This window comes from Labrus mixtus, chromosome 6, assembly GCF_963584025.1.
Source record: "Labrus mixtus chromosome 6, fLabMix1.1, whole genome shotgun sequence".
Taxonomy (NCBI): domain Eukaryota; kingdom Metazoa; phylum Chordata; class Actinopteri; order Labriformes; family Labridae; genus Labrus; species Labrus mixtus.
In genome coordinates, this window is record NC_083617.1 from 5214571 (window position 1) to 5236828 (window position 22258).

The window sequence follows — 22258 nt, forward strand, 5'->3', positions numbered from 1 at the left end:
AGATTATACATTATTTTACATTATACATTATCTTTCCTGTTAGTGTCCCGCTCCTTTGATAATCTTCATCAGCAGTATGTTTCACAAAGTCACATAAAAAAACAAAACTCCCATTTGAACAATGTTCTAGTCATTCTGTTGTGCCATATTCTACACATTTCAGGAGAGACCTAACAGCAGACGTCTCTCTCTCTCTCTCTCTCTCTCTCTCTCTGATAATCTACAACAGCTGAGCATGTGTCCGCAGGGTAGAGAGCGGGTGCAGATCGTCCACCATTATCTTTCTTAGACGGGGGGATAAAATGCTGCATTAGCAACCATTATCTTAAAGGTGTCGGTTAACTTGACCTGCTTTTGAGCCACTTTGTTTTCCGGGTGGTCACTGTGTCTCCTCCTGGCCCCGGCAGGCGTGAGTGACGGCTGGCCTCAGTCATTAGCGGTACACTCCCTTTTACAGATAAGTGGCACATCTACTGTTGTGAACTTCAGTTAAGTCTAGACCCTGAAAACAAGACGATCCCACTTTTTCAGGTGCAGTCTGATATTCCGACCAATAAAAAAAACATAATAACAACCAGTATGCCTCTGTTTATTGAACAATCATTCATTCTCCATTCTCTTCTTTTTAGACAACATCTTACCCCTTGTGAAGCGCAGCTCACTCTCTCTGGTCATGAGAAAATCAAAAGCACAGCAAGCAATTACTGGCTCGGAGACATGATAAAAAGAACAAACCACATCTTCACAGGCGGTCTGCCTCAACGATATCGACCCAATCAGGTAAGAAGTGAGTGTTTTCTCACCTTCAGTCAGGATGTTCTGAGAGACAAACAGTGTCAGCCGAGCTACATGAATGTTATAATATATGTATATATGTTTAAAGAATGGGAAAGTAACAGCTATAAGTGATGAACTGTCTTCATAAAAGTTGTCGTTTCTTTTCACGTAGAGAGCCAAGCCTTTCCACAACCACACCGGCTGCATTGAGATCATTGAAATGAATAAAAGGAGGAGCTTTTACACGTCTGACGCAATATCTGGAAGTAACATCGGCCGATGCAGGTAAAGTGTTTAGATTGTGGAAAAGTCAATGGCTTCATCATGATCTCATCTTTTGATTTAATTAGCTGACATGTTTGATGTTTTTGTAGCAACATAAAATGTTTGTTAGTGGTCTGAGATCATAAAACGTAACAGAAATTCATACAAGAAAAATCCACTTCCTGTGTTTCAGGATTTTGTCTCTCTTAGTGCCTCTTTGATAAAAGACAATTCTGCCACAAAATGCTTACATCAACATTTTAAAGGAAGCATGTGCGACTGTTTGATCCAGTAGATGTCGCCCTGACTAAAACAGCTTTTATACGCAAGGGTTGGAACTGACTTTCCTGTCCATGTAAACATTATCAATCAATCAATCAATCAATTTTTATTTGTATAGCGTCAACTTATAACAAGTGTTATCTCGAGACACTTTACAAAAAGCAGGTAAAAGACCTTACTCATTGTTATGTTACAAAGAGCAGGTAAAAAGACCTTACTCATTGTTATGTTACAAAGAGCAGGTAAAAAGACCTTACTCATTGTTATGTTACAAAGAGCAGGTAAAAAGACCTTACTCATTGCTATATTACAAAGACCCAGCCTATCCATCATGAGCACTTTAGCAAAGCAGCAAAAGTTACAGTGGTAAGAAAAAACTGCCTTATTAAAAGGCAGAAATCTTCGGCCGGATCCCCGGCTCATGACGAAACAGCCTTCACAGGCCTAGACTGCGCCGGGCTTGGAAGGGGATAGGGGGAGAGATGGGATAAAATGCAGGAAGAGGGATAGGGAGCAAGGGGTTGGGGGGGGTTGTTCAGGCAGGCCGTCAACCAATGATCTCGAGGAGCCTAAGAGAGCTCAAGAGCTCCCAGGAAAGTAGGTGGTTAGTGACTGAGATTTACAGATAGATACATGCAGTAATATGATGTACTGTATATGTAAACACGGCTCTGACAACAACACAGCCAGCGGGACTTGAGCTTCTCACTCACTGTAGACAGTAATGACTCAGAGAGACATTTACACAGGGTATACTGTATTCCTGCTGTAGTTATGTGTCAAATGTTGCACATTCTTCCTTTAAGTAATAAGAACATTAATAAAAAAAAAAAAGCAAGAGCAGTCCCTTCTTACTTACATATGTAGTGGAAACATCTGATCACTTTTTCTCTTCTCCTGGGGTATCAGTCATGAATCAGTCTGCTTGGTAAAGGACCGTACTGACTCTGCAATGATATAGGATTCATATTTTCAGTGTTCAGATCAAGTACACATAATGTAAATTTGGATTCTGGTCCATTTAAACTACTCAAACTTATATCCAATGTTTACATTTTTAGTTTGCAGGCCACAGAAGCCTCCACACCACCTTTGCCAAGTTTGACAACTCCATCAACCGCCGCCAACACAGCGAACGAGACAGCAAAGGCAGCTCCCACGCAGACACCAAAACATCCTCTGCAAGCACCTCGACTTTGCCACGAGGGTCTTTGCCGAAACGGAGGAACATGTCATCAGCTGCAGATGTCTGCGGGGCCTCTGCCGCTCTGTCACTGCCCGCTTCACTTTACTGGAACTTTTTGTGAAAAAGGTAGGAAAGGGAAAAAAAAAAATTGTTTTCACTGTCTTTGTCTTCCTGTCCTTATATATGAAAGAAAGAAAGACGGAATGATTGACAGATGGGTAGATGATACTGATTGATGATCACAATAGACAGACACTGAGAGATACTTTCATAGATAAAAACATTTTTAGATACTGACAGATAGATAGGTTTCAATAAATGATTCAGAGAACTCACAACAATCTATTGATAGACAAGCAGTAAGTTGAAACAGAAATGAATGAATAAGTGTTTTTTTTTATTTTGGTCATTCATTAAAGAATAACAAGAGTCAAAAATATTTGTGTAAATAGTCCACTTACAGAAACCGAAACAAAAAACTTTACATTGTTTACACATAAAACAATCAATGACCAAAAAAGGAATAGGCTAAAGTCCAAGGCTTTTTTCTGCCTATCCTGTAAAATCCTTCATATAAGTCAGAACATAAGCAATCCAACAAAAATAAAACAAAAACAAAAGCAGATAAACTCTGAAGCATGTTTTAAGTAGTCATCATTTCATGTTAAAATCATTAATTAATTTGCATTTGAAGGTTTTTTTAAACTCCACAGAGAACTACACAATTTCAACTCATCAGAATCAGAATCAGAATCAGGGTTTATAGCCAAGTACATTTACACATACAAGAAATTTGACTTGGTGTATTGGTGCCAAACAATTAACAATCACTAAGGCAGCTCCTTAATTGGACTCCCCCAAACTGAGGCGCATCTGTATTTTATGTTGATTCTCGCTTTGCATGTTACAAACATACATGACCCTTTCAATAGAAATGGAAAGAAACCGGCTGGCTGATTTAATCTGTCGGGCTCCAATAAATACATATACCAATAATGAAAGATAAAGATTATTAGATAGAAAAATGGAAACATGTATTGATACCAAAATAAATAAAAAATTTTGAGTGAGATACCATTAAATAGATCTAGATAACTGAAAGACTATATCAACAGAAATACCAATAATAACAGATAGATAGATACTTTATTGGTCCTGAGGGAAATTCAAAGCCTCCAGTAGCAGGTTACAAAGACGTACATGACATGAAACATTTGTTACAAATTAAACCACAAAACTGACGCCCCCCTCCCATACATATATATTAACCCGAAAAAAAAAGATTCAATCAAACTTAAACCTGTGCAATTAAAAATAATAAACTTATTCAAGAAATGTACATAACCCGTGAAGGGATAAAAATTGTGCAATAACAGGCTATATTGATAGAGATGCATTTAAAGAGGAATAGATACTATACTGTTATAAAAGTACAAATACATTAAAATACATATTGATAGATATATAGATAGTTATATATAATGATTCACACACACACTAATGAGCATAAGGCTTCAAAAAACCTACCGTACCGTGACCTCTGCAGTGGAACCATCAAGGGCCAGCCAACAAATGATGTGGGTTAATATAATATATGCTGAGCCTCTTTGGCTAATAGGTTTCACTATGAGGGGGAATAGAGTCGACTGCTTTAGGAATTTAGAGTGATGTGAATAATTCAGGATATGATTAATGAAATGAAAGATCCACATAAGCAGCTTGAAGCGTCACTGTGTCCATGTTCACCTCGAGAGCTCTCTGGGAGCGAGTATGCGCGACCTTGCTGCTCTGTCTCAACATCCAGCCCTCAGCCCCGTCTCCACACAAACATGTGTCTTTTATCAAACACTGGGACACCGTTAAGGAAGCAGCATTCACAGACTCAAATGCTAAGACGTTTTTTACTCTCTAGGTTTCTTCTCAGGGCTCTCATTACGTGTCCAATGACGTCCTCTCCTGCCTCTCTAGCTGTACATCCTGTTCTCTGACAGCGCAAATAACAAACAACCTGCTATTGTAACATCCTGAGTCACTGTCACACAGCAGGAGCTCTGAGGTTGTGAAATAATAGCTTGTTTGCTTGATTAGGCCGGCCAAGCTGCTCACAAGAGAGAGACATTGAGTCATGATAGCGAGGTTACTCTCCCCTGGATTAGCTCAAGTATCAGATTATACCTCAAACACGGTTTGAAATGCTACTGCTAAAATAAAGATGTAAAAGGTCAGTCAGTAGGGACTTGGGTCGGGAGCTGGAGGGTCGCCGGTTCAAGTCTCGGTGCGGACCTCGTCTGGGGAATTGGTCTGGTAGATTCAGCGGTGCCAGATCATTTCCTGAGCTCTGCCGTGGTGCCCTTGAGCTCTTGTATGTTTGGAGCATGTCTCAGTGTAAAAAAATGTAATTTCACCTCACAGGATCAATAAAGTATGTCTTCTTCTATTAAGTTCATCCAAAGTTTTAGCTTTCTTTTGCTGTGTAGAAAACATACTGTAGTTCGGCCTACAGGTAATCATCGCTTAAATGCTAATTATCTCAGGCTAACCATTTGCTAGCTTACAAACCTGCTCCTAGCAGTATCGAACTGTGTTTGTAGGAAAAGAGACTTTTTATCCTCATGCCGGGTACAGACAATACCATTTTGGGCTGTCAATAGAAGTACCTGCAGACTTATTTTGCTCTCTCTGTCTCTCTGTCTCTCTCTCTCTCTCTCTTTTTGGCCTTTGGATAAAAGAGAGGTCGGGAAATATACCTGTGTGACCGTGATTATACCCAGGCAGACCGCCTGAGTATCGTCTATGTGGAGGAAAAACTGGATCTATTATACCTCCTCTTCTTCATGCTCCTCGTGTCACCCTTCTCAGTTTAGATTTTTTAATTTGCCTCCAATTTTTGTGTTGTTTGTATCCAGGAATTTATCAGGAATCAAACCGGACAATAATTGTTGTAAATTGTGAGTTCTGCCTTTTTGATCACTTTTTCACCTCGTGTAGTAAAGCACACCTGTCCCTGTTTGAAGGTCATTGCTGTTACAATGCTTTCAGTCAGGGGGTTTTTAGTAAGCGCTTAAAAAAAAAGTGGCCACCAAGTGTCAGATTTTCATCCTGGGGTCGTTTTTTTTAAGCAGCAAGAGCATATTATAAGTAATTTCAATAATAAAAACTGGATTGATATTTACCTTCCCACACATGACTTAAGGCTGATTATTTTTGACACATTACGTGTAAATCTGGCAGCATGTCGCTCAAAGCTGATGTTAACAGCTGTTAACGTGGCTTGAGCAGCGTGTGTGCACCTGACGCCTTAATGCGACACCTCCGCCACGTGTTCTACAAATGCTCACTTTCAGGTGTTTAAGTAATCGCTGGAAATGTTACTTGTCTCTCCAGGCACTGTAACAATAGTGATGCTATTTTTAAGACTTCACTCTCATTTGGTTTTTTTCCCCCCCGTGGGAGACGGCTACATCGAGGAAAGCTGTGCCCCCCCCCCCTTCGTTTACATGACAGAGATGCCGCTTTGTGAAACCAATTATTTAAGATGCTTTGGGTAACTTGTAAACAGAAAGAAAGTGTATCATTTATTGATTCACTCACTTATTCATTTATTCCTCACAAATGTAGCACCCGGGTTAACACTGATTACTAATGTGCTGCCAATCATCAGTAGCCAGTTGTGCAGCATATTCACAAAATGAAAGGCCATATTTCCTGAAGGCCGATCTTACTATTTGTAGGTTTAACCAGATAACCTAAAGATGCAACGTAACCTCACAATGTTAATGGACGATACATGATATACACTTCTCAAAATGATGAAACGACATCATTGTGTTGTTTTTTTATAGATTTTTACTGTGGGGCCTTTTGTGCCTCTTTTAGAGACAGGACAGTGGACAGAGTCGGAAACCTGTAAGAGAGAGAATGGGGTAGGACATCCAGGAAAGGAGCCACAGTACTGGACCCGAACCCAGGCAGCCTGTCCTCGACGACTTAAGCCTCCGCACATGGGGCACAGGCACCAACCGCTAGGCCACTGGTGCCCCCATTGTATTGTTTTTCTTAGGCCAAAATCGCACATCCAAAAGAGCATATATGGTAAATATAAGACAGGAGACCGCCAGTCAACTTTAAGCCTCTGTGAGAGACTTTACATTTTTGTGACCCCTGTGGTACAAAGCAGTATGTCCTATCTCTTCGATGATCTTGATGTGTACGTGTGTTTAGCGGGGGAAAACACTGCAAGATTGTCAAGTTGACCTTGGGCCTGATTCCACCTTCCGACATAAGTAGACAAAGTCTTGATTTTTTTTGACGGCTCTAAAGATTTTCCTGTGGCGTGAGGGATGTCTGTTATGCTTTGAACATTCTGGCCACACCTATTTCAAATCTTAAATAATAAAAATATTCAATATTAACAATCCAATATCCTGCTCAGGACTTACTGGATTATCCCATGGAACCACACAATAGCCAATTGGGAAGAAAGCTGACTGGAGAAGGAAGAACATCAACCGCAGCAAATCAATTTTTACTCATCCCCCAGCTCCAGCTTCATGTACGACCCATGTTCAAGCCATCTCCACAATTCATCCACTGTTTTATTTTCTCTTTGGGAATTTTCTCTTAAAAGTAGTCCCAAAACGATCACAGATTCTTCCTGCCAGGTGTCGGCCATGTTTGTTTACTCAAAAGTCACGTTTCACCGCAAGAGATTTGGGGAGATTTTTCATTTTTGAGGGTCAGAGTCTGGTTTGTTCTTGAATGGACTCTGTGCTGTTTTTTGTTCATACCATTGATCTTTTAGTGTGGGCCAGGTTTAAGTAGTGTAAATCACATACCTACCCTGTGGCAGCGGTTTCAGACATTAAAAGAAAATCTTAATGGAAATTGTAAATCTTGTCACTGAAGGTCTCATAAAAACGTAAACATAAAAAACTCCTCACAGGAGCTTTAACAAAATCCAACCTTTCAATGTAAACCATCTATGTCATTAATAATATATTTCTTTAATTTGTGACTTGAGATTTTCCCACTTCCTTTCCTCTTAACTTGATAAAATTTCATGCTTGATTTGATAATTCATTTTCACAACTCCTTTTTTTTCCCCTTCATATAACTCATATTTAAAAAAAACTAATGGGATTTACCCTCTGCTATTTCTCTCCATGACCATGAAGTAAGTACCTTCTTATCCCTCAACTTGTCACACTCATAAACTTTCCCTTTGAAAACCAGCAGTTGGCCTTTCGGAGACGTTTCTGCTGAGTTTGACTAAATTCGCTCCTCCTCAAAAGCAGCCGGGTCTCTCAGGTTTTAACCGTGTGCAATCTCTTATGAGCACTCATGCAGCGATGTGCTTTGCAACACTCCTCCTGATAGCCCGCAGACAAGAGTCCAGAGGCTGTGTACATGCTGACAACGTCTGTGAACTTGTGGCAGCTTGGCCAGGTGACAACGTGGATGTGGTCCTGACATCGTGTTGAATTAAGATTTCACAGAAGAGAAGAAAGTCACTCCTGCTGTCATTTGAAAAGAAAAGTCATCCTGCACAGTGACGAATGGGGACATGGGGACTTGTGTCTCTGGCCGATAGATGAAATGCTGATGTCACATTGGAGGGATCTAAGAGAAATATTAGGATGCATACAGTATGCATAAGACTTTGAGGCCTCCTTATTGTTGTCCTTGAAGGCCTAACCTGCAACTGATTAGCAACACATGCTCTTTAACATGTGGGCTAACATTTTAACTTGATTTGCATTTATAGGGTTAGGTTTAGGGTTCCAGGTTATTAAAAAATGAGTCACTTGGTAAATTGTATTTATAAGGACTAGATCACAAATTTACCTTCAAGACTTTAACAAATCCATCATAAAAACTATTTCCTTAGAGTCATACCTACCTTTTACACAGATAGTACCAAATATCAGTGTCACATTATGACAAAATGAACAGATCAGATGTTATCATGGACACTTTCTTCACATAGATCCCTGTTTATCTCTACTTCATGAATTCATCTGTACTGTATATAACCATACCAGCAGGAGTATACTGCAAGTGTTTACATGCTTTAAAATATTTGTAATGATATTAAACATTAAAGCTTTGGGTGGACAGTTAAATAGGGAGCTTGCTGTAAAGTATATGAAGCTGATGTGAAGTGCAGTACAGGTTATAATTCTTTATTACACATAGGGGTGGTTTCAAACTGGACCCGGGCTCGGATGTGGGTCCGCTTGACCCCAAAGTCTGGTTCATTTAATCAGTGTGAACACTGAACACATCCTACTGGTACCATACTCGGGTACTGTGCACGAGTGAGCTTGAAGAGGTGGTCTTGGGCACGATTCATGTATACTTGATTATGGTCCAGAGGAGATGTGAACACAACCGCGCTCAAACAAGGAAGTGGACCGCTATATGACGTAATTCTAAACGGCTCCTGTGAGTTCAAAAAACACTGATCCACCCAGCGGAGGCCGGTTTCGTCCTCTGAGCTGCCCGATAGATGTAGAAGTAGGAAGAGGGTCACTGTTGGCATCTCAGAAATAAACAGAAACATCCAGGATGGAGTGATGTTTGCTCTTTCTTCTTTTTTTTTTTACATTTTAGCGGATTTGCAAACCAACAATGTGCGTACTGCCACCTGCTGCATCGTACTGTGTACATACACACTCGGGCACAGAACGATGTTACTAATGTGAATGCAGAACAGCATGGGAGAGGGGAGGGGGGAGCGGGGAGCAATCGTGCTCGGGCCCGGTACAAAACAATTGAGCCTTAATGTGAAAACACCCATAGCTATGGTGTGAGACTCCTCGATTGGCACACAGTTGCTAAGAAAAACATAACGTTACTATGCAAAGCAGGCAGTTGCTATAGGGACGCAGCTTGAAATACTAACATCAAGATGAACTATAATCATGGAAATCCACAGAAAGAAGTCTGGTTGACATCTGTGCGTTTATCAAGGAGACAGAAACAGCTGGGAAAAGTGGCTATAAGAAAAGTGGCTTTGACAGCCGAAGACGTCAAATGAATTTCACTCATGACAGAACATGGTATGAAGGGAAAAGAATATGTCATCAGACTCTGACAGTGACGAGGCAGACACACTCATTCAGGTGCTGTGTGTTCACTTCACCGTCAGAGGGAACGTTCACTTTAATGTGAGTGTGTTTACATTTTGGTGTTACAGCTACCGACACGTCTTAGTACATGCAGTGCGAGAGAGCAGCGGGTCCTAAAGTCAATGCTGGATTAAGACTACAATAAGTATTGGTGATTGCAACATTTCCCTCGCCAGCAAATCTTCAATCCCCTATTGTAGCATAAATGTCAGGTGTCACACGGTCAGATGCATTACTGGAACAGATTTGCATGCCTTAGCCTTTCACAGCGATTGCCTGCACACATTTAATATCACCATAACAGCTAAATCACCGCATTTCAATAGATTTTTTTTAAACCTGTCTGTTCAAAGCAGCTTTCAGACGTACTTCACAGTCAGATTTAGGAGCTGTGTTGCAGCCTGTGCATAAGAGGCTCGACCTGTGTTGAGCTCTGAGTCCGGCTCTCATGTTTGGACCCTGTGGCTGCACTTTTTAAAGTGTGTGTCACAATCCAGGCCAGCTCCTCCTGGTGGTTGAGTGAGTATTTGATATCAAGTAGCCAACCATAAGACAAGTTTTGTCAAGCTAAAGCCAGTTCATCTGGGTATGTCAGGGTTTTTTTTAGCCATGATAGATAGTCTCCTCAAAGAAGACACAGTAGGTCGAGGACCTTGCCAAAGACACTCCGTCAAGTATGTAAGCATTCAATTGAAAGCTAAGTGATCACAAAAATTAGTTACGCAGGAAACGGCCGCAAGAAGGAAGTAGGCAGAAGAGGGGGAAAAAAAGAGGAAACCAGTGAGGCAGGAAATTATTCAGACTTTGTCGGTATTGATCATGACCTCCTTCCACGGCTCATTACCTTTTGTCCTCACTTCTTGAAGCTGTGATGTGGGATGTCGGCCAGGGAGGAATAATAAAATGAAGGGTGAGAGCTCAGATTTGTCCCAGTAATGTCTTTTCGACAACTTTTTGCCAGACCTGGACATTAATCCAAATGAGATGTGCTCCTCGTACTTCCTCATTTAAAGTCTTGTTTGTGTTAGTTTGTTGTAAAATAGTTCAAACATGGCTCTCTTTGAGAATCTTTCAGTTACCGTCTCCAAACCTTTATTGAGTAAATATCAGCCCTAGAAAGATGTAGCCAGTATTTTTTTTACCAACAACAAAAAAGTTGTTGTTCTTCTTGTAGCCTTTATATAAGTTTGTGTTTGACAGTAATGGCACCTGATGAAGGGTTGTCAGCTTCCTGTTTTGCCAAACCTTTTGTGAGATGCTGCCAGCCTCTTCGTGGGCATCTAGTATGTGTTTTCCTGCTGGAGCCTTTGAAATCAAGCCAGTTTTATATAAACCTTTTTCTGAAATTGCCAAAAACATAAAAAGATTGATTCATCATTTTCAGCCCCTGACTCATTTCACAACATACACATTTGTATGTAATTATTTTTGTTTGTGTGTCTTTTTAACATTAATTCTTGTATGGATCAAAGACCAAAGGGCCCAAAAGTAGACCATAAGAAAAAGCACCAACTTTTACAGTTCTTTGACTTTCTAGAGTGTGGTTACATTTTTTTGTAAAAGGACTAATATGCAACTCTGACACCTAGCGTTTAAAATGTGTACTGCAGTCCAAATTTAAAACAATGGCAAGAACTGTCTCCCCCTACACCCTCCTCCATAGAGTCGATGTGCACGCAGGTTGCCATTTCGCGGACACTGAAGCTTCCATTTTTTCAAAAGAATCTCCAATATTGATCCTAGTTTGAGCATATTAGAAACTTATTAGAAACATGCAGAGGCGCTTATTAGAAACATGCAGAGGCTTTTTAGGTCGGGTAGAATCAGTCATATCTGGACCATTTCGCTTACCTGCTGTCATCGCTGCAAAACCTGTTGGTTTGCCTTTTGCCTGGCTAACTGAGGGGCATTTCAGTCTGGTGCCCTTTGGCACTCCCTGAAGCTCTCCTAGTTTAACTGCACTGATGAATAACCTCATAATGTCTTGACATACCCAGGTTGGCATCAGACTTGTAGCCTTCTGTTTCACTAAGCTCTCAACCAACATCCGTCCAATATTTCCTCTAGTCCACCCTCTCTTTGTCACTCTCTCCTTTCTCTTCCTATATTCATCACTGTCCCTTTCCGTCTCTGCATCGTATCAAACAGTACTGAGACGGCCTAACTGGCTTCTTTTTAGCTGAAGGCTGCTGTGTGTGTGTGTGAACTCGTGCCGTAAAGCAGTAAGCACTTCTCATGAGAGAAACTCAGCTTGCTGCTGTTACATAGTCCAGAAATTAGGCGACTGGGGGCGGTCTTTGGAAACGTGGTAAACACCATTCTCCCCTATTAAATCGACTTTGAATTAACTATTTAAGGTGTAGAAATGACATATTGTTGCGTTAACAAACACAACATGTTGATGCAAAAGACAAACGTTTTGGACCTCGGCTCTGAAAGAGTGAAATCTCCCGTTCTAATCTTGAATGATTTCAACAAGACTATGAAAAAACTGCCCCAGAGGGCGTCCCACCCCGCAGGTGGTCCATTTTCAAAGGGTCAGTACACTGTTAGAAATGAAAAATGTTTCTCTTTAATATTCCTCATCCCCCTGCTTTTCTTTAACAGCTGCTCTCTTGTAATTGTTGTCAGTCATTCACAGCTCTGCCTCAAATATATTTGATCCAACATCAAAGCACAAGAGATCACAAGAGTCTTGGGAGGATGTTCATATTTCTCTGACAATCGAAAAAAACTAGTTTTTGAACCCGGCACATATTGTATATTACAAGTTTTCAGCTGAGAATAAACTGAAATTTATCTGTGAGGGCTGGACTCGGAGGGCAGACTCCCCTGAGCTGAGGCAGGGGCCACCTGTTTTGAATCAACTGTCATACACCTGAACAGCAAGCTATCCGCCAGGTGTACCATGTCCATTGTGTAAAAGCCAACAGATCATCGCCGGCTGGTGGAGTTGATGACCTGAGCGGATGCCTCCTCCACCTCTCCTTAAAGTCAAACTCCTTTTTCATCCAGGGGGAAATAACACAGTAGCACACAGCCCTGACAGGACCCTGCTGACTCTGCTCACAGCCAGGCTATCAGTGCTGCCAAGGCACAAACCAGACAGTTATTGCTGCTCTGTTGACTAACAAAAGCACTGCAGGGCATGTCTTTTTACAAGACCCTTCATTTAGATTTGAGTGTAATTGCGTTTTATCCTCAAGAGCAAAAATTAAAATGGTTTTTTTTCAAGGGTTTTCGGGATTACTGTTCTCTCTTATGCCTTTCCACCTTTATTTTGCATTTTTTTGTTTCCTAGATGCCACAGTGTACATACCCTCGTTCGATGGCACATCTTATTTGGAGCTGCAGCCACTTGCATCTTTTCTCCGGCCTTCTGGTGCCAGAAATGATCTACCTGCTTCTGTCGAGGACGCCACAGTTACTCTCTATTTGACGGTGAAAACAAGATCAGCACAGGGCACCATCCTCTACAGTGAGTACACGCTCTCTTTATAGCAATCATTTCAAAGGGCTGCAACATTTTGAAAGCAAGCCCACGTAATGGTAATAGGAAAAATATATACATTCCTCATACTGTACATGTCCCACAAGCTGAATACCCTCTCATACAGCGTTTTCTTTACCTGGGTTCTTGTGAGTGCACTAGGGTTGTGGTGTGCTAATCTCTTTGAATAAAAACTATTATCGCTTTTGGTTTCTAATGATAATTATGTTTTAAGTGGCTGATGTGTTGCTGTTGTTCAGCAATGTTTTGGAGAAAAAATTGCACATTGATCAGGATTCTAGTCAGTATTTGCCATCCAATCAAATCATTTATAGATTATACTTTAAGAGATGTTACACATTTTTACAATTTGCATAATTCTGGAGTTTAATATTCCCAACCAGTGGGGGAAAAATGCAGAAACCTTTGCTTGTAATATCATCTAAAATTGAAAGCAAAATATGAGAGTTGTACCGTTCAATAAGAAAGTTATCCACGCCTTATTATAAATGTAGACCAACTGGAAATATATCCCTTTTGAGGACTTGAACACGTTCAAATCATTTTGGAATTTCCAACATGTTGCAGAGCGTGACTCTTCATCCTTACTTTATATTTCTGGAGTCACTTTTACTTTCTTAATTTTCATATAAAATGTTTCATTTGATAGATCTGATCTTTTTTTTTTCTTCTTTTTGCCATTTTACAAAATTTTAACCGAATATTTTGATATTCAAATTATTGCCAGTGATTCATTTTCCTACAGTTGGACAATGATGTATAGTTTAGTATATCTTAATTGAATTTCCCCCTGGGATTAATAAAGTATTTCTAATTGTGATTAGTTAATAAGCTCAATGCTAACACATTGGAAATTGTGACATCACAAAGGGCAGTAACCCCTCCCCCAGGTGGGTGACACTCCCACAGCTAGGTGTTTTTTCTACCCTCTGAGTCTGCCTTCTCACCGTAAACAATAGGACATGGAGCGAGAAAGCCAGAGCCACCAAAGCCCTTCCTGAGAGGGGGCGTGGTCAGACACAGCTCATTTACATATTTAAAGGTACAGGCACAGAAACAGCCTGTTCTGAGCAGGGCTGAAATAGAGGGGTTTATAGACAGGATCAAATACAGGATCAGAGTGGATTTAGAAAAAGAAACTTCACAGACATGTTTTGGGAAGCTCTGAAAATGATTTACACTGGTTTAAGAGGAGGATAATATGTGACCTTTAAGTGAAGAGATGCTCAGTAAGTTTCTTGGCATCTCTACAGTCTGTGCTGCCACAGTTGTGTAAACTAATCCTTTCTTCTTTGTTCATTTTTTGATGGCGGTTGGCAAAAAGATTTCAGATGGGCTAAAGCCACCTTCTGGCGGTGAAGCTGCATCATAACCAGCTGGTATAAATAATGGGAAAAAAACATTTCAAAGATGAGATAAAAGTGGTATAAAAACTTTCATTTTGTATAAACTATCCGAATATTCTAATATGATGACCCGTCTCTGAGAATATATAAGTCATCACTTTCTTCAAGTTGTGTTGCTTTCATAACACTTTTTCAACACTTTTTCAGAATACTTTCAAGGATTTCCTTGATAACATTATTCTGAATGTAGAAGATGATTACATAAGAGATTTGATAAAGAAAAAAAATCATGAACTAGTTATGATCATAAAGTTTCCAGGTCGATAGAAAGAAGTCATTTGAGGATACCAGCAGTATGAGCTCATCGCTCCTGTGTTTCCATGGGTACGGGAGAGAAATCAAAGAAACACTGAGTGTGTTATTTATGCAACTTTCACACAAATCAACATGATTTTATTATATTTTACTTATTTAGATTCAAACATTCATGAAGTTTTTTTTTTTTTTTTTTGAAGATTTAAAAAGAAAGTCTTCAATGAAAAACGCTTTTTGTTAGATGATAAGAAAGAATTGAAGAGAAGAGGTTAGAAACAGGCAATAGTTAGACTTCCTTTGAGTGGAATTAAGCCGAATTCAAACACACGGAGGATTCAAACACAAAAGGAACCCTCATGAGAAGCTGGTGGGTCTCATGGGGGACGGGGGCTCAGGCTGACCCTTTACATCCACCCTGAGCTCTACAGTGTACGTCTGCCTCTCGCCCACTCTTTTGTTCCCACACCTGCAAACGCACACACACACACACACACACAAACACACACACCCAAACATAGACACACTCTCTTTTGTTTCAGAGAGAGATTTGGAAAGGTAGCCCTGACTGCCACAGAGTAGACCTTCCTAACAATAGAGCATTGTTTTTAGATCAGACGAAGTCACTAGATTGGGGTAATTTTTTTTAGGGCTTGAGGAAAGCTGAGCCAGGAGAATTATGTTCCATTTTTCCAGCTTTGTGTGTTTAATACACTACAGAAACTCAAGTCTTTGCTGTTGTAATCATTTAATTTCTTGCAAAAATATAAAAAAAAACACTTTTTATAAGCCACATTCACGAGTCACAAGTCCTGAAAACTTACATTTCAACATATAATTGGATTGAATTGCTCCTAATAAGTGAAAGTATCTCCAAATTGTAAGCTTTCAGTTTTCATGAAATGGGATGTAATACCAAAATTAGTTAGTATGTCTCATTTTAAGACACTTAAAGCTGGCTAAAGGATTTCATATCTGCTAAATTTATGTTTAAAATGTTGCATAGTATACCTTCAAAAACAAAAACTTCAAAATTTACTATTTCAACTTATTGCAAGCAATTCACGTCTACATTTTTGCTTTTTATATCTCGAAATGAGATTTGTATCTGGATTTGTCAAGTGAATGTGGCTTAGTTATAAGTGTAATGAGATATTATTGACAGGAAACCACGCAAAAATGCTTGTAAACATTTGAGTCGTCCATTATAAGTATGTATGCCTACTAGGCCTGCATGATATAAGAAAAATGTGCAAAAACATTGTGCCTTATTGCATATTAGCTTCAACTCATTTTCTATTTTATCTGATGTTCACCAGGTTTTACAGAACATCTGTGTTTGCATCATGTCCCTTCTAACTCTAAAAGAAAAATAAATCAATGAGAACATTTTATCTCCACTCATTTGGCACTAATTACTCTGAGAGTAGCTAATATTTAGCTTCAGATCCATCTTACTGCATCAAATTGGTTTAAAGCATATACACAGGCCTCCATACAACAGGTCAAATGTACACATGCTGAGTGAGAAAAGCATTGCTTGCGATCAATTCAGACATTTGCAATGTGTTTTTTTGTGAAAGATCATATTGCAATGATGGTAAAATCAAGATAAATTCTCGACCCTAATGCCTACATTAAAACCCGCTGTGCTCAGGACTGAAGACCCTTCATGACATCTTTGTGTTTTTTGTCCTCAAATGATTCTAAAAACATCTGACAGGGTGTCTCAGTGGACTGCTTGCTCTGAAAACTGCAGCCACCTTGATCTTAAGAGGCTGTTTCGATGTCCCAGTGTGACTCTACAGTAAGTCCAACACAACTGTGACGGCCATAAATTGTGTCCTGATCAAAGGTGATTTATTCTACACCGAGCGGGCTCTGACATCGCTTCATCCATCTTGCGGATGTAACCTAGATCAACCCCTTATCAGTGACATTGTCCACAGGTTCATGGCCTCTGGGTTTCATTTACAGTCCTGATTACGATGCCCGAACACCTCAGGGTTAACCCGAAGCGATCTCTTCTGGCATCAAAATTAGGATTTTCTTGCTAAATTATTCAAAGAGGTTTATCGGTAATCAATGAGATCAAACCCAACTGTTAAATGTATGAAAGCATGTGTCTCTCTCTAACAGAGATACAGTGTTTCTGTGAAGGACTTACCAACAAGTATTAGTCCACCATTTTTTGGGGTAATTTAACCATAAAACGGTCTTGAATTCTTCCCAGTAATGATGGCTCCACTTTTATCTCGCTGAGCTGACATAGGCCTCCCATGATGGCAGCTGAGTGCCTCACTGTTCCACCAAAGACTTAAATCTTTTGTAGTCAAGGAGCTGTTAATTAGCCAGCTCTCACAACCTAATAGGACTTTAATTTAGTGCTTTTCATACTGTACGCTCGGTGCACTTGAAAGGTCAACCAGTTAAGCCTTAAAGGACTTAAGTTTTGGCTGATCTATGAGCAGAAATGGAATCGAACATTCAGACGGATGCTTTTAATAAAGTATCAAATGAAGAATTGTGGTGTTTTGATTGATTTATAATGAGTTATATTCTATATTTACAATTTACTGTAGATTGAAGATAAGATCCAGAAACACACTTCCCTTTTTTTTTTTAGATTTTGGTTAGAATCTGCAGGCTGGGGCGCAGGAGAACCAAACAGTTATATCACACCCCCCAAGTACAGACACGAGAGGCCATGAAGCGGGTGGTGGCCTGGGTTCGACTCCCACCCTCTGCATTTTGCTGCATGTCATTCCCTGCTCTATCATCACAGTTTCCTACTCTTCCCACTGTCCTTTACTCTGTATAAAGGCATAAAAAAGCTCCCTTAAATTCTTTTAAATAACTCCCATGTTGTCCCTCCATGCAATTAAATCCCATGTACTGCTCCTTTTAAATGCATAAAATCACGATAAAACAAGAATAAAAATCCTTCTGCCCCCGGACAAATGACTTTTCAGTCATCTGTAGTCACCCTTTGTTGTAGCTGGTATTGCTTTTTTATTAGGGTTGATAAAACACTTTTTTTAGTTACAACTCAACACTACAACTCTATAGTTTAAAAAAAAATGCTTTTATTTTGTATTTTTGCTCTTTCTTAATCTAAGGGTATTTTACCTCCTGTTTGGATACAAAACTTTAATTTCTCGAGAAAATAAGACTTAACTACGGAAAAAGGATCTGGTTCTGGATCAAAAAGTAAATGAAAAAAGCAATAAAAGAGGACAGTTAAAGAAGGTGAATGTCTGATGACACCAGTCATGACTGTCTACAACGAGTGAGAAGCGCAGGTCTCGCTGGCTGTGTTGTTGTTGGAGCTGTGTTTACATGGGCGGGGCTGCCGGCTCCTCCCCTTGCATATAAAAGCTGTTTTACGCTGTGTCAATTTGCATGCTATGTGAAGCTACAAGCTAACTGAAGAGTGCACAGAGTAAATAACTGTGATTAATGTGTATAATGTTGCACATTGTTTCTTTAATGTATATGATGAGTATATGCTGGATTAATTACCAACCCTATCTTTAAGTAACTGCCTATCTAAGTGTTCACTGATGTTCTGCATAGATAATAATGGAAACTCATAATTACTGTGATAACATGATACCATCTTCACTTCTCACTATGTTTCTGTAAATAAGATTAAGATATTTAAATCAGCATCTTCTGTTTTTCTTTACTCCAAATCATGTTTACAATGTTTCTCTGCTGCAGCATACGGGAGCCAGATAACAGACTGCGAGCCTTGTCATAAAAAAAAGAGATTAATGTTCAGAAAGCATACATAGAGGGCACGGTGCCTTTTATCTGGTAATGCTTCCCCGGCTTAGAGTGCAGCATCTCTTTTTCACATCAGAGGGTAGGAACAGAAAGAGAGAAACTCCAGAGATCAAACAGACAAAGTTAATCAGAAGAGAACCAAAAGACATGCATTGAGATGCAGAGAATCTCTCCTCTCGCCCCAGACCTGTTCCTTCTCCTCCCTCTCCTCTTAGCAAACACACGAGTCTCCCCTCGGACTTCAATTGTCAGCCCAGAGAAGAGAAATATGAAGAGGAAGTGTGTGTGTGTGTGTGTGATAGAGAAAGAGAAAGAGAGAGAGAGAGAGAGGAAGAGAGAGAACAGGTGACAGGCCCTGACAAAAGGACGTATGCTCTGTTGGGCTCCATGCACAGTAACAGGGCCATGGGGACAACATGGGACAATATCCGTACAGCCCGAAAAATAGAAATATAAAGGATGGGGCAACATTGACATCCATAGTGAATAATATTTGTCAACAAATGAGTTATGGTGTGACGCCTGAAGGAGACAAAGGCTCATTGTCGCAGAGGGAAGTGGGGTCTCTGTTTTTTTGTTGTTTTCTCTGCTGCTGCATTCAACAACTCCAGTCTCCTCTGATTGTGTCGTTTGGCAATAACATAGATGATTATATGACAGGCATAATTATTACTTACTAATATGCTTTGCTTTTTCAGGGGGATTCTTTTCTGTGCTCTTTTTTTTTTTTTTTTGTATATCCGGTGAGTTACATGTTTCAATCTCTCGTACTTTTCAAGGTGACTTTATTCTGCTGCTCCTCCTATCAGATTCACAAAGAACTCCGAGAGACCCAGTGATCGCTTGAAAGTTAAAATCCTCCTTTCCTGAAAATGAGCATCAAATGGAAGTTTCAATCTTGGCCCCTTTTTTGGCTTGTTTGTTTCCTGGAGTTACAGTTCAAGCTTTGCAGTCTCTCTGCAGAATCGCTGAAAAAAAAAAAAAAACTCTCCATGACTGTCATAACATTTTTATGCAATGAAGCACAACATTTGACGCTCGCTAAGATTACATTTTCTAGCCGTCTTGAAATAATTCTCTTAGCATATTTATCAAAAACAAAACTCTCTGAAGCATAACTATACAGACCACAGAGAGTTTTGTTTTTACAGTTACAGGATTACAGCTAGAAGAGATGGCTCTTTTTCTGCCCTTTTTCAGAGCACAATTTATTGATTGATGTCAGGATGTAAAAACATTTTTAAAGTAAGAACGTGCGACTTTTTGATCCAGTAGATGTCGCCCTTGAAAACCTTGAAAAGCATGAAACCAAAACAAACTGCTGTTTGGTCGCAACCTCGACTCTCCTCCAGCGACACACCTCCAACCCCCCTCCCCTCAGGTTCGCACTAAGCGTAAATGGCAAACAAAATTCTCCTTAGCTCGAACTGCCAATGCCTTTGGCCTGCATTGTTGTGTTAGCACGCTAATGTTAGCGTTTTTTGTTAGCTCGTAGCTTCACATTGCATGCAGATTGACACAGAGTGATCATGATCTTAAAACACTTCGGTGACGTTTGAATAAAGAGTGAGGTTGTTATTCTACTTTCCTCTAGTCCTTGACTAAAACAGCTTTTATAAGGAGAACATGTCTCAGACAACACAGCCAGCTAATCAAATACTTGATTTCTGCTATATGTATGCGTGAAATGTTGCACATTCTTCCTTTAACGTATATAACTAATTAGCAGCTAAAGATGATAGCAGCAATATATGATGATAGCTGGACACGCAGCCATCACGTAGCGTCTATAAATACCGTGACGGTCCGAGCTGGAGGAGTCCCCATTTCAGCTGTGACCCCGCCAACACACAGCCGGTGTGTAGCAGGGCCTCACACTCCTTCCTGTCGGAGAGAAATAAATGCTGTACACTATCCAAATGCTTCAGGCAAAGACAAAAATGTGTTTGAAAATGATTATAACTCTAAGGAAAAAACACTTTGGCTGCAAACTTGTCCCCACTGTTGCTTTTGTAGGAGTTCGCTACACAAGGATAAGGAAACGGTGGATTATCTGAACAGGATATTCCTCCTGTGGTCCATTCGGCAGCGGCGGTTAGTAACACAGAACTGTTAAGTGCATCCCTGTTGAGTCCTAAGATAGGGAAGACTTCCAGCTCCTTCTTAGTAAGTGCATTATCAGAGTGCAGCATATTAAGCTAAGCGTAGCCTCTTTCCGACAAAAGAGATGGGGATTTTCTGGATACCCTTTTTTACCCTGGTGGAATTGTTCACAGCTTTCATATCGGTTGCCACACAGCTTTTGAAACAACAAGCTCAGCTTTCGGGGCCATTTTTTTCTCCCATGGTGTTCAAATCCTCCGCACATGCATTTACTTCACGAGAGATGACACGCACCATTGTTGGGACTCGAGACTGTCTTTGCAGGCCACACACCTCTGTCAGAGTCCTGGCTCAGTGGACTTTCATCGGCCCGCTTCTCCTTATGAAGTCTTCGATTATCTTTGTCAGATTGAAATCAAAGGGGGTCGACCCTGCTTGTGTTGCTCACACTCAGTAGCTCCCTCTGGATTTTTGAGGACATGTCACTTGTCTTCTCAGCTGAAATGTGTCTTGTGAAACATTTCAGGTGTCTCTAACAGGGCAGTATTCCTCTTGTGTTTCTGCCCTGCAACCAAGACTTTCACTGACAGTGGCATATGAGTCACTGGCTCTCCCTCTATCTCTGTTTCCATCACTGCGCCACGTTCTTATGTTACCTGCCCTCTGCTCATGTCCTCATAGACGGCAGTGCTAGACTGGCTTACTCCCTCCTTCAGACCCGGGTAAGCCAGTGTGGGAGGATTAATGCTGCCGCTGTCCTTTGCTCCCCCACTGAATCGTCCTACTTCCAAGACACTCTGTGCGAGCCAAGGAGAGAGTCCCGCTGTGATATAATGTTCTGGAGTCAGAGAAGTGGCGTATCCAATAATGGTGTCCTGTCTCACAACCTTTCTCAACTCTAAACATAAAAAAAAAGTGTCTGTCCTTCACCATTAGCGTGAAGTCACAAAACTGTTTTGTAAGCAAAAGTGTTTGGACCCTGAAGAAAAATTCATCACTTCTACCAGGGATGTTTTCCAAGGAACTGAAACCCATCATAGAGGAGAATAGAGTAAGATCACAGTCTTTGGTATCATTGTTCTTGTAGTGTAACAGTACCTCATGTTTTAAAGAAATCATCCCTGTTCTTATGAAGTCTAAAGCCCGGCGTACACTGTACGATTGTATAAAAGTCGTGGTGGAACGTCAGGTCACACTGTAAGACTTAGGGCCCCGTTTACAGGGCAATGATTTCAGCGGAAAACGGTGAACTTTTGTTGCGTTTTTGACTGTTTGTTTACAAGACAATGACGTTTTCTTGCCTGTAGAAGTAACATTCCTGGTGAGAGGAGTAAGAGTTAAATAAATGAATACGAGGTTAAAGGAAGGCAAAGAATGAGCAAAAAAATAATAATTATTTAACTCGTGCAAAAACTAAAAGACGACATATTATCCCCCTTCTCCACATTTTCAAACAGTCCCCTGTGGTCTAAATGAATCATCTGTGCTGTGGTCAAAATATAACATGAATCAAGCACCAGAGGAGGTTTGTGACCCTGTGTAAACCAGCTCTCTCAGA

At 40.3% G+C, this 22258-nt stretch overlaps 1 protein-coding gene across 1 annotated transcript in view; it reads left to right on the forward strand.

The window, feature by feature from the left end:
• eys (eyes shut homolog) overlaps positions 1-22258 on the forward strand; it is a 203562-nt gene that overhangs the window by 133894 nt on the left and 47410 nt on the right. The window contains exons 37-40 of the mRNA XM_061039619.1: positions 630-780; positions 950-1062; positions 2385-2635; positions 12941-13117. Of these exons, the coding sequence (XP_060895602.1) occupies positions 630-780; positions 950-1062; positions 2385-2635; positions 12941-13117 (692 nt within the window). The remainder of the gene's footprint in view (positions 1-629; positions 781-949; positions 1063-2384; positions 2636-12940; positions 13118-22258) is intronic.